This window comes from Podarcis bocagei, assembly GCF_964188305.1.
Source record: "Podarcis bocagei genome assembly, chromosome: 16".
Taxonomy (NCBI): Eukaryota; Metazoa; Chordata; class Lepidosauria; order Squamata; family Lacertidae; genus Podarcis; species Podarcis bocagei.
In genome coordinates, this window is record NC_138142.1 from 5039807 (window position 1) to 5057360 (window position 17554).

General features: G+C 44.6%; 1 protein-coding gene across 3 annotated transcripts; it reads left to right on the plus strand.

The window, feature by feature from the left end:
• The first annotated feature begins 769 nt into the window (after nt 1-769).
• Nucleotides 770-16346, plus strand: TCTN2 (tectonic family member 2). 3 transcript variants are annotated; one of them, XM_081174880.1, is made up of 18 exons: nt 770-876; nt 2135-2239; nt 2433-2506; nt 3196-3400; nt 4689-4789; nt 5486-5682; nt 7423-7546; nt 8094-8220; nt 9021-9086; nt 9189-9293; nt 10218-10295; nt 10590-10670; nt 11353-11464; nt 11988-12091; nt 12732-12888; nt 13435-13560; nt 15281-15369; nt 16087-16346. In XM_081174880.1, exons 2-18 carry the CDS (start codon nt 2158-2160, stop codon nt 16200-16202), a joined length of 1944 nt encoding a protein of 647 aa, XP_081031006.1. In that variant the 5' UTR covers nt 770-876; nt 2135-2157; the 3' UTR covers nt 16203-16346. The 3 variants fall into 3 exon arrangements, with proteins under 3 accessions (XP_081031006.1, XP_081031004.1, XP_081031005.1); XM_081174878.1 differs by lacking the exon at nt 770-876 and adding an exon at nt 974-1154; XM_081174879.1 differs by lacking the exon at nt 770-876 and adding an exon at nt 1220-1627.
• Nucleotides 16347-17554: the final 1208 nt, after the last annotated feature.

Sequence of the window (17554 nt, forward strand, 5' to 3'; positions counted from 1 at the left end):
CTCTCTTGCCTTCCATGCTACCAATTCCAATAGATACCACCCACCACTTAAGCACCTTAGGATGCTGGCGGCCACACGGGGCTCTGAAGTGGGAACCGTGGCACAACCTCCAAGCCATGGCTCCCCCACCAAACATGGGAACTATAGTTTTTTTGAGGGGCTCTGATTTCACAGAGCTACAGTTCCCAACACTATAGCTAGAGCTCCCAAGATACTCTGACTGTTCAAGGGCTGCATGAAGCTCTTTGACAGCATGGCGTGGGCGGTGCTTTGCTGCTACAACTCTGATAGGAGTTGCTTTAAGAACAGGCACAGCAGCAAGCCATCTTTGAGAGCCCAGAGGGCAAATTGCATTTAACTTAACCTCCCCCACCCGTTGTTAAAAGGTAAAGGGACCCCTGACCGTTAGGCCCAGTCGTGGCTGACTCTGGGGTTGCGGCGCTCATCTTGCTTTATTGGCTGAGGGAGCCGGTGTACAGCTTCCGGGTCATGTGGCCAGCAGGACTAAGCCGCTTCTGGCGAACCAGAGCAGCGCATGGAAACGCCGTTTACCTTCCCGCCGGAGTGGTACCTATTTATCTACTTGCACTTTGACGTGCTTTCGAACTGCTAGGTTGGCAGGAGCTGGGACTGAGCAACAGGAGCTCACCCCATTGCGGGGATTCGAATTGCCGACCTTGTGATCACAAAGCCCTAGGCTCTGTGGTTTAACCCACAGCGCCACCCGCGTCCCGTCCCGTTGTTAGGCACGCCTTAATATTGGAACATACCATTCACGCAGAGGGGTGGAGGAGAGGAGATTTGACACTAGGGACTTCAGACTGCACTCTTTGCTGCTTTATTGCCTTCCCCCACCTCAAGCCTGTGTTAATCAATGTACGTAGTGAAACACTCTGGGCTTGAGTTTTTTTGGGGGTCTTCTCCCGCTTCAGAGCCGGGCAACGTGAGGTGGTTCGTCCCAGCCGTTTCCACAGCAACCGAGGGACCCGTTCGCAAAATGGCGCCTGCGGAGGCCTCGGCTCGGCTGCTCCTTGTCCGGGGCGGCGGCGGCGGCGGCTCGCTTTAGCGGCGCCTTCGCCTCGCCATGTTCGTCCGGCGGCTCTTTTGGGGGCTGCTGGCTTTTTTCGGGGCTGGAGCCCAGGATGGGAATCCGGGTGGGTAGGAAAGGGCAACGTCCGCTTCGGCGCTTCTCCTGCGCATTTGTTGGCTTGGTTGTAAGTTGCCCTGAGCGGGATGAAGCAGCTAAGAAATTCTAGCAATAGCATATGCGGGACAGGCAGAAATCTGGCAGGTGCAGGCGGTCCCCCGCTTCGTCACCTCGCCGCGCTGGGTAAAAAGCCTCACCTGTTTTGTTTCTGCCTGCCACGCAGCTGTGGAAGCTCAGGAGCCCGCTCGCAAGGTGCCTTCGTTTGGGGAGCAAACAGATTGACAACCTAAAACCTTAGGAGACAAGGCACTTGAGGTGGTCCATTTTCTTTTGTCACCCTGCAAAACTCTTTATTAACTGCTTCGCCTCCCTCTGCCCAGCCTCCCAGTATCTCAGACCTTGTGCAGTGCAAGTCAGGCAACGTTACATTTCCTTGTGCTCCACAGTTCAAAGGGATCCCACAGGACATCAAAATAAAAGGTGCCTCTGTTCTATTACGTATTTCTCTAAACTAGCCCAAGAAAATTTCTTAGACTTACTCACAAAGAGCTTTCTACTTAGAGGGGTCTGAAATGAAATCCCTAAAATGGGGAAATTGTCTCTAGATAATAACAAAAAATATCGTGTCGCTTGGAAGACTTAACACATTTATTATGGATAAGCCTTTTGTACACTGCAGTCCCCTTCAGCAGATGCATGGGGTTATAGTTATATGCTAGATTGGGTGCATGGATTATAAAAAGTGAGGTCAGAGGGATTGAAATGCAGTGGCGTAGCGTGGGGGGTGCAGGGGGGGCCGGCCGCACTGGGCGCAACATCTGGGGGTTAGGGTTAGGGGGTGCAAATCCACGGGTTAGGGGGCGCAAATTACTTGCCTTGCCCCGGGTGCTGACAACCCACGCTACGCCACTGTTGAAATGCACAAAAGTACAGGCAGGGATAACATTTTTTTATTCCACAAGTGCTAATGTTGATTTATATTTGTAGGTTTTCAGCCTCCCTTTATCTACATGTCTGGGCCTGTAGTCACTGCTTCTTTGGTGAGCAATCCGTCAGATGTTTTCAGTATTGCTGTGGCAGACAATGAAACAGGTAAGATGTTTTTGACACTGCTTTTTCCCCAAAGTGTTTAAATACCATCGAAATTGTGGGACCATTTTGCTGTCTCAAAGATCACTTGGGACTGAGTACATGAACTTTCCTACTTCTACCATCTCTCACAGTGATGAAGTGAGAGAGAAGAGTAAATCTGAAAGTATTCATATTGCTCTTTGCTCTCTTCCAGGAATGTTGCCGCTTGCAGATTGTACTGGAAGAAACAAAACTGGTGACTGGAGTTTGAATGTAACGTATCAAGGGGTTAGTAGAAAAATCCCATAAGCCATCCTTCCGTTGTGGTTCAATATTTTAACTGTATACTTCTTAAGTACTCCATTGACTCTAATTTTGTGCATTTTTGAACTATGGGATTAGCCTGTGACTGCCTGCCATAAAGGACTCCTGCCTCTCACATAAGCGAATATTTATTTTATTTGTTTGTTACACTTGCATACTCTCCACCAATTATGTCTTCTGCATGGTTTGCAATTTTTAAAAAAATTACAATATACAATAAAAAATTTAAAACAATAAAGAACTATAAGCAATACAAATTGCACAATCAATTTAAAACCAACAAGGTGATAAGAAATTGATGCAAAAAAATTAAAACGATCAAAAATACATGCCTGTCACAAAGGCTTGTTAAAATGAGAACTGTACAGTTAATCCCACACAGAATCCCAAATAATATCTCTTTCTGTAGTTGTTTCACACATGTATCACTGATCATTGGGTGTTTTCCCATTAGCATTGCAATACTAAACACATTTTGTTTGGTGCTTGTTAATTATTGCTCTTCCAGCCCCCCCCCCATTTAATTGGCAGAGGAAACTGTCAGTTGGTGACAGAACTGACTGGTGTTGAAGGTCACTTTTCCAGCAAGATGTGTTTGAAATTTGTGTGATGTTTTGTAAATGTATTACCTGCCATCACACTGTGTGTTTCAGAATGTTTCCAGAGTGATGGTCTCTTTGACCAGGAGTCTGCAGCTGTGTACTTCCAATCTCACCAATTGCTGCACAGAAGCCCTCTGCTTGGTTGAAGCTTTGCAAGTCTCGGCTTGTCGAGACTCGGTGGTGGTGGCCCATCTGTTGATCCAAGCTGAAATATATGCTAATACGTCCTCAGGAAATGTGACAGGAAAAGGAGAAGGTATTTCAGTCGCTGTTGCTTTATGTTATATTTTAGAGTTTCCTTTTCTGCTTCTCTGTGATACTCTGTGTGTACCGTATTTTTCGCCCCATAGGACGCACCGCCCCATAGGACACACCTAATTTTTTGGGGGGGGAATAAAGAAAAAAAAAATTCCCCTCCCCAGGCACGGGGCAGGCGCGGGGGAAGCCCGAGCTTCCCCCGACCCCAGCCCCCAGAACAGCCTGCTATCTGCAAGCCTAGGGAGCTGTGCCGGTCTCCCCAGGCTTGCAGAGAGGTGCGCGAAGCCCAGGGGCGCTCTTCAGCGCGCACCAGGCTTCGGAATGCAGGCAGCTCTGCGCTACCCTCCAGAGCCCCGCGTGGCTTCGCGCCAGGATCCAGAGGGTGGCGCAGAGCTGCAGGAAGCCCTGGAGCGCAGGCATCTCCGTGCCACCCTCCAGAGCCCCGCGCAGCTTCGCGCCGGGATTGGGGGTGGCGCGGAGCTGCAAGAAGCCCTGGAGCGCAGGCAGCTCCGCGCCACCCTCCGGAGCCCCGCGCAGCTTCGCGCCGGGATCCGGAGGGTGGCGCGGAGCTGCAAGAAGCCCTGGAGCGCAGGCAGCTCCGCGCCACCCTCCAGAGCCCCGCGCGGCTTTGCACTGGGATCGGGAGGGTGGCGCAGAGCTGCAGGAAGCCCTGGAGCGCAGGCAGCTCCGCGCCACCCTCCAGAGCCCCGCTCTGCGATAACCCCCGGAGCCCCGCATAGCTTCGCGCCAGGATCCAGAGGGTGGCGCAGAGCTGCTGGAAGCCCGGGAAAGCCTGCATTCGCCCCATAGGACGCACACACATTTCCCCTTCATTTTTGGAGGGGAAAAAGTACGTCCTATAGGGCGAAAAATACGGTATTTTCACTGAGGCTTCAGCCTTTTGATGCAGCAGTCCCATTAGACTTCAAAAGTCCTATGTTATATGGAGAAGAAGCAACTTTGCCTACAAAATGGAAGAACTCTCCACCCTGCACCATATTTGCCTCTGTGTGTGTGTGTGTGTGTGTGCGTGTATCTAAAAGTTCAGGGAGAGGCAGGCTGGGGAAACGCAGTCAGATGGGCAGGGTACAAATAATCAAATAATTAAAATTATTATTAAGATTCAAATGCGGTTGATTTCCCAGCAGAACCAGTGGAGTGGCCCTGCTCTCCATCTTTTTTCCACTGCAGTCAGATGGACTGGCTGCCACTAGATAACAGCTGTGGGGTGGGGAGGAGCGCCTTAAGTTTCAGAGCTGAAGTTATTTTTCTCCTTTTTTAAATAGATAGTACAACAGTGATCCCCAATCAAGTGTTTCAGCCACTGGGATCTTGTCCTTGCAATCTCACTGCAGGAGCCTGCGATATCCGTTGCTGCTGTGATTTGGTACTATTTCTACATTTAATTTTGAAAACTTTCTTCATTGTAAGCATTCTTAGGGGAAATCTACAAAAATGCCTGCAATATTATTTGCGAGAGAACTTTGTGTTGTTCTTTATATTTAGCACTATGACACAATAAGCCAACAATGGTTGTAACTTCTGGTCTTCAGAAGTTGAACCAATTTAATAAGAAGGAAAAAAATATGGAAAAATGTGACTGATGGCTCCCGGGGTTGATAAGCAGCAGGGGTGACCTCCGCAGTGTCTACCCTGCTTACCTTTTCTTTCTTAAAAAGTGCATGTAAGATAAGTTCATGCAGGCCTCTTTGTCCATCTAGCCCAGTATTTTCTGCTCTGGATGGAGTGGATCTTCTGGGTTTTAGGTGTTGTCTTTGGCCCACTTGCTACCTGTGATCCGTTTAACTCAGGTGTGGGGAACCTTTGGACCTCTGGATGTTGCTGAGCTATGACTCCCATCATCCCTGCCATTCAACATGCTTGGGGAGGCTGATGGGAGCTGTAGTTCAGTGTGTAGTTTAACTGGATGTGCCAGGGATTGATGAATCTGGGACCTTCTGCATGCAGGGCATGTGCTCTTCCACTGAGCTACAGTCACTCCCCAAAGCTTGTGCTTTATTGTACCACGTCTTTTTAGTTTGGCAAAAAGTAGAACCTTCCCCCCCCCTTTTCCTTTTTCTAGGAATGCACCTCAGAGATGAAGCAACTGTTCAATGGGTCATGTTTTAAAGGAATATTTGGTGGGGATGTCAGTCCACCTTTTGACCAACTGTGCTCTGTCCAGACGGGGAACAATGCCCCTGCCTGGTTTCCCTTCCTATGTGTGCAGTCTTCCATTAACAACACACCTTTCCGGGGTTATTTCTATCATGGGGCTGTGTAAGTATGGAGACTTATCTGGGAAATGTGCGTTCCTGTGAGATAGTCCCTAACTAAGTGCATGCAAGTGACCCAGTTTCTCTCCACCTCTCATGCTTGCACAGTTTTGTTAATTTTCTCTTTTCGGTATGTTTCCGGCAGTGGAATTACCTCTTCCCACCAATTCCGTCATCCAAGAATATTTTTAAAAGAAACAATGAGCACTTTATGAACCTTTCATTCTTATAAAACTTATTTATTAAGACATATATCACCTTTCATTGTAAAATAAGTAAGGCACTTTATAGAATAAAATCAATGCAATAAAACAGTAAGTTACTAAAAGCACCGATATCACAGATACCCAGAATTTCCAATAGAGCCACTACTGAAAGGCAGTGCTTAGGGAATGCCATCACAAATAGCTATGTTTCAAACAACCAGCATTACTGTAGGTGCCTGCCATATCAAATATATTTGCTGCCATTCAGGGCAGCCTTTGCCAATCTGGTGCTTTTCAGGTGTTTTGGTCCAGAGCACTTAACAGTTTTAACCAGCACAGGTGTGCTGGCTGAGGCTAATGGGAATCATAGTCCAAAATGTTTGGAGGGTCCCAGTTTGACAAAGGCTGGTACAGAGCTCTTCCTCCCTGTCCTGGTTTTTGCTCAGGTCCATGCAAGCTGAGGCTGATGTGAGTCGGTCTAACAACACCTGGAGAGCTCCAGGTTCTCCATCCCAGCTGTTCTCTTTCTCTGGGCCCCATGCTTTATTTTTAATTTTCTCGCGCAGGCTATACATTCTCTTGTTTCCTGTTGCCACATACAGTGGTGCCTTGCAAGACGAAATTAATTCGTTCCGCGAGTTTTGTCGTCTTGCAATTTTTTTCGTCTTGCGAAGCACGGTGTCGGGAAAGTTTTGGAAAAGCTTCAAAAATACCAAAGTCTTTAAAAACCTCAAAAAAGGCTACCACACCACGTGCTATGAGTTGCTCCTCGAAGTCAAGTCACAACTGTATTAACGGTGTTAAGAAAAAGGAAACAAACTTGCAAGACGTTTCCGTCTTGCGAAGCAAGCCCATAGGGAAAATCGTCTTGCGAAGCAGCTCAAAAAATGAAAAACCCTTTCGTCTAGCGAGTTTTTCGTCTTGCGAGGCATTTGTCTTGCGAGGTACCACTGTACAGGATAATAAGACATATTTGGGAGGAGGGAGAGAACCAGCTGCAGAGATCTTCAAGCTGTTACCCACTGCTCCCTCTTAGTTCATGTGCTGAGCAGATCTTGCTACCGCTACAAACAGTAGAAGAGCCTGGCTTGGCAGCTAGTCCAGCACCCTGGCTCCAATGGCAGCCAAGCAGAGTATGGAGGAAGCAGTCCTCTTCCGTTGTTCTTCCCCTCAAGCTGATACTGAGTGGCATTCTGTTGTTTTACACGAATGCTACTTTTGATCTATCAGTGGCCGCTAGTCGGACTGGCTACTCTGCCATCTGAGCTAGAGGCTATCATAACATCATGTGGCAATGTGTTTGATGACTGAAGGACAGTATGTACTTCTGAAGGAATACTTCTTTTTATCAGCCTTGAATCTTCTGATTAGTTTCATTGAGGGATCCTGAGTTTGGAAATTATAAGGGAGAAAGAAAAGCTCCTCTCTCTGTCCTCTTTCTCCACTCAGCAAGCATAATGCTGTGATTCTGTAGAAACTGAAGGCTTTAATAGTATACAAATGTGGGTTTTAAAAAAATAATAATATGTTTTTTGCAGTTCTTCACCCCGAGTTTCTTCATTTAAAGTACCATTACAAACCATCCCAGGAAAACTTTCCAGTGGTTACAGACAAGGAGATCCAGTTATGACTGTTCAGAATGGGTATTTTACAGTTCCTCAGGTAATGACAGCCTGCTTGAGTGAGTGACACCCCCCCCCCGTTGGCTCTTTTTGTGTTTGCTTAGAGCAGTGTGAGGGACCTCTGGCTCATGGGATAAGTGGCACCCCCCAAGCTCCTAAATCAGGCTTTTGGGAGTCTCCCTCGGTCACGCCCCTCCTTCCAAAACACCTGCTGCCCCTGCTGTGTATCCCCTTCATGTGCTTTTGCCTGGCTGGAATTTATCTTTGAACTCTTGCTTGCCTGGATGAAGAAACAAGGGATGTAGAGGCTGTCTTTTGTGTGGCTGGACTACAGTATGACCTACTGTACAAAGATCAGAGCCAAACCCATTGCTGCTCCTGCTTTTGCATCTAGCCCTGCTCAGTTTTGCCTCTGACTGCACCCACCACTGGAATGCAGCCCCCACCCCAAAATTGTCCACTGAGGAAGTGGCCCCCTCAAGATGAAAAAAAGTTCTCTACTGCTGGCTTTGAGCTTGTTTAGGAGAGAAAACAAATTTCACAAAAACAAATCTGATGTTCAGTTCTTTTCTTCCTATGTGATGCAGCAATTCATAGCTGGGCAATGTGCAAGAAATGCCCCTGTTGCCTTCCTTCAGAATTTTGAAGCCGAATGTCTCAGCGCTTGTGATGGAGTGGGGAGCACGCCACCTAACATAAACAGCGGTACTGGAGGTACGTTGGAATCAGAAATAATAGGTTGCTCTTTGCTCCATCAGAATGAGGTTGATTGAAGTGTTATTTTCTAATACCTGTGACCATTGTTTTCAGGCATGGCTGCCAGGCTTAAACTGTTCTTTATCTTCAAGAGTAAAATGAAGTAAAATGATGCAAAGTATAATTTGACCTGGCTCTTCTCTCAAATCGTACTATGAGCTTGCAAACACTGATCCACCAACAATATATAGATACATGTAGGTCGAACTCAAGGTAGTGTGCCTAGAGGTCCTAGATCATTTCCTGTCTGGGTACTGACCACAACCTGAAGACCTGCTTAGCTTCAACAAGATTGCTGCCTTCTCTGCTTTCAGACCATGTCCTGACAACAAAGGGCACTATCGGGACTGATAGTGTCAAGTCATCTGTTGAAAAGAAGAAAGAACTGCAAGTACCTCCTCCCCAACCAACTGGTTGCTAGGTTCAGGAATCCTGCTACGCAAGCTGCATATCCATCATCATTTTTATGCTGACAGGCCTGTTCAGTTCAATTTTCTTTTTTAGATGAGCCAGTCATATTTTGCATTGTTTTGCATTATTTTATGTAGTGCAATACCTTGATATTTTATGAGTGGGAGATATATGACTACGTCTATAAACAAATCATAAACTTTCCCCCTGTGTAAGTTATGCTCTAGAAAACCATCTGTATGTCTTATTCTGCATCTGGGATCCCCCTTGCTGCAATTACAATCTGCTTTGTTGCAGGTTGTTTTTCAGACTTGTTGCACTCAATAATCTGTTTGTTTTCTTGCCAGACAGCATCAAGCCACAGGTGACCCATGAGAGGAAAGACACTGATGTAGGGAGCTGCACTGGCAGAGGTAAGTCTGTGTTCAACTCTCTCTCTAAATCACCAGATCGCTAGAACTTTCTTTAAATTACAATGAAATTTGGATTTCATACAAATGGTTTTTTGTGTTCAGAATGCAGAAATGTGACCTTTGGAGAAGATTATACAATCATATGGGAAGGCAAGAGAATAATAGAAATAAAAGTCACCGTCGTTTCTGGAGCAGTATGTCCAGACGGTACCATCATATTTCTTTTTTGCATTCCTTGCTCAGTTTCTCTCCCACTCCCAGTCCTTGTTGTTTATATGGCATAATCTTGAGACATTATTGGAGTGTGACATGAAAGAGAATTTTCAGCTCTGTGGCTGGTAAGATGGGGCCAGCAAATCCTGACCCCCATGGCATACTGTTTTTAAACCCAAGGAGAACTGGTGATTTTGAATGCGGGTCTGCTGTTCAAATAGAGTGAGGAGGGGAGCAACGCTTCTTTTTGCTGCCTCTGTTCAAGTACTTGGTACCTTTCTGAACGTGCCAAATACTTGCTGTATCCAGGTCTGCGAAACTTCTCCCACTTGCTTAAGAGGCAGGAGAATGGAAATGACTTAATGCTTGGTCTATTTCAGTAGGTGGAGCTTCCATCAACTGCAGTTATGCATGCTGTGAGACAAAAGACCTCTCAGGAGGGCTTTCACAGACCTCTAGCTCTGTGCCACAAAAGAAGTTCACTGGATTTGACATTTGTTTACCTGATTTTGATGAGAAAAGATTCTGCCACATGTCTGCTATATACCCCATTGAAAGAAAAACCAAGCAAAAAAGAGCAGGACATCCTTTGTGCTGGTTGTATCATATCCTGAGGTTCTTCTCCTGTAGCTACAAATACTAAAGGGTTGCCCTGTAGCCATCATATATGCTGTGTATCCAGAAAAGTGCACATCTTGCCCTCTGCAGTGGTGTATAGAAATCACGAAAAGATCTATTCAGCTTTGAAATGATCTATATATAAACAGAGAAATATCAGTGGGTTTTAAAGGATGCAGTATTGTATTAGTTATCAAAATTTAGGTTATGATTTGTATGATAATTGCTGAATTAAAGGTTCAACAAAGTGGTATTCCTCCTTTTCATTAGCATTTATTGTGTATCCTTTTCCTTTTTCAGAAATACTGACACAGAAATTCACAGTCAACTTTGTGAGTGTAAACACTACAAGCAGAGAAGAATTGTCTGGGAATCCAGGTGAAAAGCCTCATTGGTGGTGGTTATATGCTCGCCAGAGAAAATGCAACGTATTTGTAATGATGTATGTGGGGAGTGAAAATGTCAAAACCTGATGCTTTGGGTGTTAACTCTAAGAAGACTTAAGATTGCAATCCCAACCCCTCACCTGGGTTTAAGCATTAAATTCAGTAAAATTTACTTCTGAGCAGACATGGCTAAGAATGCAGTATAACACAGTTATTTGACAGTATTGCTTGTCGACAATGATTAACATCTATAAAACTTCACACAAAACCATCTCTTTCTGTATAGGTTATCAAATTGGCAAACCGATTAGAGCAGCAAATCTGAATTCTTCCGATGCTGTTACCATTTTGCAACTTTGGAAGCCCGGTACTACATTTTGATATGGAGTGTTATAGAACCGTGATACAAATGAACATTTCAGAATTAGGTTTATCACCCTAACACTAATTTCTATACTGTTTGGTTAAGGTAAGCTGCCCAGAGTGGCTGGGGAAACCCAGCCAGTTGGGCGGGGTATAAATAATGAAATAGTAAATAGATAGATAGATAGATAGATAGATTGTTTATTATTATTATAACAGTGTAATTGGAGTTGAGATGTGTTTTGTTGATTTGAAATATACTGTAAAACTAACTATAAATATGTATTTATCTGATCTATGGCAGATACAGAGATAATTGGACACTGTTTCTACCTAAAGCCTTAGTTGGCTTTTCTGCTTTTGCTTATGATATCATACCACTTTCCTTTGAAATGCTTCAGAAGGGAAATACTGAGATCTGCCATTTAAAAAGCTTTCCTGAAACAGCGTTATAGTCTTGGTCCTGTGTAGAAGTGCTCTGTGACAGCTCAGTCACTTCAGCTTGGATTGAATTAAAACATCTCTGTTTCTAATGGATGTAAAAAGGTGAACTCAGTAAGACCTCAACATTATTATTTTATTGTGCACCTTAGTAATTTTTGTTTAAAAATTATATTACATAAAAGTGTAAGCAAGAACCTGAAAAAGATATGAGGATTTCTCAAGCAAATACTTCTGTTACATAGATGGCAAAGGCTTGTGTGCATCGGCAGGTCTCACACCAATTTTGTTCGGACTAAATTCAATCTCTGGATGCATTTTAGAAGTTGATCTTAAGGACAACTGCAATCAGTTGAGGTGAGGTGGAGTGTTTTCTTCCCTTTTTCTACTTGTGGAAAGTCTGAAGTGATGAGGGAGTTTTAATCTCACATTGACATTCTATCATTGGTTACATTTGAACATAACACTTAGCCATGGTTTCTTTTAACCATGGTTTGTTCAGCAAACTGTGAATTATCACGGAGATGAGTATCCAAGCTGCAGCTTCTAAAGTGTGTTTTGATTTCCTGCTGGTTTTGCTTTGTGCCTTTAGTGTGTGTTGGACAACCAAACCATGGTTAAATAGGGCTGTTGTGTAGTTAAAATAAGCCATCAACAAATCATGGTTTCAAATTGAAGTTTGTTGCGAGAAAACAGACTATGGTTAGCTTGTGGGACTTGGTTTGGACGATAAAACAAACCACACTTTGGCTAAACAAAAATCCCAGGACATTAAAGGAGAGCAATGTTTTCATCAACAAAGCTGTATTGGTTTCTGCTACCCTGAATAATTTATTTTCAAGTGTGGATAATTGTAATGTTCCAACTTCCATTATTGCAGGGAGAATGTTACCAAAATACTTAATTCGTTGGTGCAAGCTACTCATGTCGGAAAGAGAGGGAACTCCTCTACTAGCGCTCCAGATGATTGGGTGGAAATTATTTGTGAGTACCAACATTCACTAGCATTGAGTCAATTGCTGAGTTTTCATTTAGTTAAGTCATTCCTATTAAAAAATTAATTTAATAGCATATGGCATAACCACATGTATAAACATTTTGAGATAGTAACATTTTAAACACCACAAAGCATGACTATTTTTTCCATATTAGATTCAAAGTTGTGCAGTTGAATTTTGATATTTCAAAACAAATGAAATTACAGAATAATTGTTATACTGATTGGGGGGCCATAGGATGCAGTGGTGTCATGTGGTCCCAGGTTAAAGTCTGAAGACACATGCAGAATCTAAGCAGGTCTGGGTCTGATCAGAACCTGGATGGGTAGTTGCCTAGGAACTGTGCGTGTGCTGTCTTGAAGACAGGCAGGATGTAGATGTAAGAAAATAGTATCTCCATGTATTTGAGAGTATAGGGTTGCTCTGTTTTCTGGAAAGCATGATTAATTATTCTGTCCTCTGTATATTTACTCAGCAGGTCATCTCATTGTGTTCAATTAGCCCTGCCCCTTAAAAAAATGAAAACAACAACATTGCCCCCTTTCCCTTGAAACCTTGAAAGAAAAAGATAAGCTGTTCAACACCGTTCAATAGTTTCTCAGAACAATGTTTCCCCCCATTAACAGATTTAGATACGTTCGGTGCAGATACAAATGCAAGTTTTGGAGATTTGAAGGGGATTTGCCTTGATATTCCTACCCACTTGAATATTCAAATTATCATTGCTGATGTTGGAGCAGTAGAAGGGATTCTACAGCAGGAGATAGTTGGGGTACAGGTCAGGTACGTAAGAAAACTAGCTATGTTCGGCAGAACTGCTCTTTCTTTTCTTTCACAAATTTACAGTGGTTTTATCCATTGTGTTATACTCTGCACTGGGTGAGAAGAGTCTTGGGTCAATAAAAATACATTATGCAAATTAAGTAGATTTGTATTGTACCAATCTCCATTTTCTGCTAGAAGAGGGGCAATGCAATGTGTTATGCTAGACACTTGAGCCCTGGGAATACTGTAACTTACAGTTATTTATTCAATTCAATAAATCCACTACCTGCTCATCTAGATGATGGCAAAGGATATTAAGATTGCTACCTTTTAAATGTTAGCCTAATTGATTACAATGCTCCCATCTAATGTTCAAAATCATTACAAAAAAGTAGTTGAAGTGAAATGCAAGTGTAAGATTGACCTTTGTACTTTAAAGCAGATCTAACTGGTCACCTTATGTAAGGATATTGACAAAATCAAAGCTGCTATAACAGTATGTAGCCTAATATTGCAGTGTTGTTGCTTGGGGTTTTGTAATATAGATTTTCTCTTCATATTTAGTATTTCAGCAGTAACCTGGCAAGTTCAGTGTCCAATTGCCTGTGAAGATAAAGCCAGCTCTCTTTCTATCTCTGCTGCAGTGCAGTTTATTAAAATACCAGCACAACCCCCTGTTCCAATGACAAGGTAACCCTCTTGGATGCTATGTTACTGTAATTCTGTTAGATGTGTTAATATCTATGGTTGATCTGATTTACATCCTGTGCCCTTTTAAAATGTGGGTTTTTTGGGGGGAGTATTGGGTGGTTGTTTTTATTTTTATTATTTATTTTGTGGTTTTATACAGTGGTGCCTCGCAAGACGAAATTAATTCGTTCCGCAAGTTCTTTCTTCTTGCGAGTTTTTCGTCTTGCGAAGCACGGTTTCCCATAGGAATGCATTGAAAATCAATTAATGCGTTCCTAGGGAAACCGCTTGCCAGGCTGGCGGTGCGGAGAAGGGCTTTTCTCCGCACCGCAAGCCTTCAGGACAGGTACGGGAACAGAGGGGAAGGCGCGCAGCGCTTTCCCTCTGTTCCCGGGGCTTGCGTGGGAGGAGGGTTTTTCCTCCCCACCGCCAACATTCAGAACAGCATTCTGAATGTTGGCGGTGGGAAGGAAAACCCTCCTCCCACCCCAAGTCTTCAGGACAGCCATCCGATGCCGGGCTGCGGGAGGAGGCGTTCCCCCCCCCCCGCCCGGCATTGGAGCTTTGTTCCGATGTCCGGGGGCGGGAGGAGACGTTCCCCCCCCCCGCCGGACATCGGAGCTTCGTTCCGATGTCCGTTGGAGGGAGGAGACGTTCCCCCCCCGCCGGACATCGGAGCTTCGTTCCGATGTCCGTTGGAGGGAGGAGACGTTCCCCCCCCCGCCGGACATCGGAGCTTCGTTCCGATGTCCGGCGGCGGGAGGAGACGTTCCCCCCCCGCCCGGCATTGGAGCTTCGTTCCGATGTCCGGCGGCGGGAGGAGACGTTCCCCCCCCCGCCGGACATCGGAGCTTCGTTCCGATGTCCGGCGGCAGGAGGAGACGTTCCCCCCCCCCGCCGGACATCGGAGCTTCGTTCCGATGTCCGGCGGCGGGAGGAGACGTTCCCCCCCCCGCCGGACATCGGAGCTTCGTTCCGATGTCCGGCGGCGGGAGGAGGTCCGAGGACAGTGGGGAAGACGCGCTGCGCTTCCCCGCTGTCCCGGAGATTTCCCTATGGGCTGTCGTCTTGCGAAGCAAGCCCATAGGGAAATTCGTTTTGCGAAGCGCCTCCAAAACGGAAAACCCTTTCGTCTAGCGGGTTTTCCGTCTTGCGAGGCGTTCGTCTTGCGGGGTACCACTGTATCTTGATTTTATTCTGTGAACCACCCAGAGATCCCCAGGTGTATAAATCATAATAGTAATAATAATAGCATCAGTTAAACATTGAATTTGGCTTAATAGAAAAAAGGGGTAGTCATTTTGATACCTGAGTAGCTTGGCGCAGTGTATGCATTGGACTGGGGTCACCAACCTTTTTGGAACAGAGAGCACATTTTGAATTATGTGAAAGTGTTGTGGGCACCAGTCACAAAATAGCTGCAGTGGGCTGTGACATAACAATATGGCTGCCATGGGGGCATAGCGATAACACAGAATTGGAACAAGTAAACACCATTGCTGCTCCCCCCCCCATGTTTACCATGGGAAGTCAGCTGTGCCCTGCTGGTCCTGATTGTGGTGATCACACAATAAGGCTCTATCACACGCACATACACTGCCCCCCTCCCCACTGTCTATGAACAACAGGTAGCATTCCCCAGCATCAGGAAAAATTTACAAATCTAATAAAACAACAACATCCATCTGACTGTAAGACTTTATTTTAAACTGTTTTGCAGATTTCAGATTAACTACACAGAATATGACTGCAAGAGGAATGATATTTGCTGGCCAGAACTTCTTTATCCCTTGACACGCTACTACACTGGTAAAAAGATAGAGGGAACCTGGTGGTTTCTTGACAAGCATTCAGATGGGTTATTTACACAAGGGTGTCGAGCCTTGTTAAGGTGTTGCTGGACTCCAGTTCCCCATCATGCCTCACCTTTGGCCACTCTGGCTGGGGCTGACGGGAACTGGAATCTAAGGAGATTCCTTATCCCTTACAGCTTACAACTAAATAATTTGTAGGTGTTTTAGTTGGCGGTTTGAATCCCCGCGACGGGGTGAGCTCCTGTTGTTCGGTCCCTGCTCCTGCCAACCTAGCAGTTCAAAAGCACATCAAAGTGCAAGTAGATAAATAGGTACCGCTCCAGCAGGAAGGTAAAGGGCATTTCTGTGCGCTGCTCTAGTTCGCCAGAAGCGGCTTAGTCATGCTGGCCACATGACTCGGAAGCTGTACGCCGGCTCCCTCGGCCAATAAAGCGAAATGAGCACTGCAACCCCAGAGTTGGCCACGACTGGACCTAATGGTCAGGGGTCCCTTTACCTTTACCTTATGTACTAATTACAGGAACTTCCTTGCTCAGTATCAGTCCGTGCTATATTTGCAGTCAGGTGAATCTCATTGTGAGAGGTTCAAATGTGACATCAAGTAGGGCTTTTAGTAGTGGTTCTGGCTTTGGAATGACAGGACTCAAGACACAAATCAGCAATCATGTCATGTTATTACTACAGTTGATTACTGTTTCAAACTGTCTTTCAGGAGAACCGTACTCTCAGACTCTTGCCAAAGGCTTGATGCTGATATTTTTCATACTAGTTGCAGCTGTCCTGAGTGATCCTTGGAGGAGAATCCACAGAGCATGGAATAAGAGATGAATCTTCAGTTACCCAGAATAAAGCCAGCATTTTGTTAATGCTTTTCTATACTTTTAATACATGGTACTGGATGGAAAGAGACTTTTAAAAAATGTATATTTTTCTAAGGGCAAAAAATAAAAAGATAAAGTATTTGCAAAATGACAGCAGTGTTGTGATTTTGTGAAACTGAAATAAGCATCCACACTGGACTTTGAAGTTTTCTGGGTAGCCTTGAGCCAGTTGCTGTCACTTGGCCTAACCTACTTTACAAGGTTGTTGTGAGGAGAAAGTGGGGAGAAAGGGAACCACATATCCCACCCTTGAGCTCTTTGTAGGTGAAACAAACAATCCATCTAATTCAGATTTAAAAGGAAGCTAACTGGATCTGTATTTTTAAAATTTGGAATCAACCTGTGTACACCACTAAATAAAACACTGCATTTGGATCCCGAGCACCGAGGCTGCATCCAAACTAAGTAAACTTGAAGAGGCTTGCACTCTCATTGTATTTTATTGCTTTTCCAGTGCAGTCTACATTATCCAAATATTACAGCTTGGGAGTTGGGTTGTGGCTAAGAAAGAGAGCCTAATGGCAGCATCACAAGGTAGTCTACTGTTAAAATTGCAGGTTAGCAAGATCAGTCTGCAAGACAGAGATCCAGCTCACCTATGCAAAACATATTTCAGGTTCCAACAGCAAAAAGTAAATGCTCTCATTCAGCTCAAATCCCAAAGGCATTTGGGACCTTCTGCTGAAGGGAGGATAGTAATAATAATAATAATAATAATAATAATAATAATAATAATAATAAGTTGTTCTGCATTGCTTTGCACTGAAATGGCTTGTGCTTTTAAATCTGCCTTCGGTACTTACAGTAAAGGGCAGATAATAAATAAAACGAATGTTTAAAAACACTACCCCACCAATATTTTTCATCCACTGGCAGTTCAACTCTATGGTCTACTCAAAAGTTAAATACAATGGAATTTACTTGACTTACAAAAGAGCATTCCTAAGACTGTCCGGAATGTACCCTGTGTGAGTCTACCTTTATAGAGTTTGTGGACACCCACTTAGCAGCAGGCTCAATATCTTTCAGGCCCCCAAAGATGGAATGATGGCTTTAAATGCTCAGCTAACATCATGATGTCATTAAACACATCTCTCGCTGTGACTAGACATGTGCAAAACTGCTGCCACAGGAACGCTGTGAAGCTAGCAAGGCCAGAGTTTTTATTTACAAAGGTATTTTTCAAAGTACAGTAATCATTTAGTTGCAACAAAAGTAATGACTAATATAGGAAATTATTGTATGTTAGGGTTATATCTCCCGCTGCTGCAGAGAGGGAGGGTGATTCAGGAGTGTTGC

What these genes read in the sequence shown, in the direction of transcription:
- TCTN2 (XM_081174878.1), top strand. Translation starts at nt 1,085, where the DNA reads ATGTTCGTCCGGCGGCTCTTTTGGGGGCTGCTGGCTTTTTTCGGGGCT. An exon ending in TGTGGCAGACAATGAAACAG is followed by an intron (nt 2,240 to 2,432) that starts GTAAGATGTTTT and finishes GCTCTCTTCCAG; the next exon opens with GAATGTTGCCGCTTGCAGAT. An exon ending in GACAACTGCAATCAGTTGAG is followed by an intron (nt 11,465 to 11,987) that starts GTGAGGTGGAGT and finishes CCATTATTGCAG; the next exon opens with GGAGAATGTTACCAAAATAC.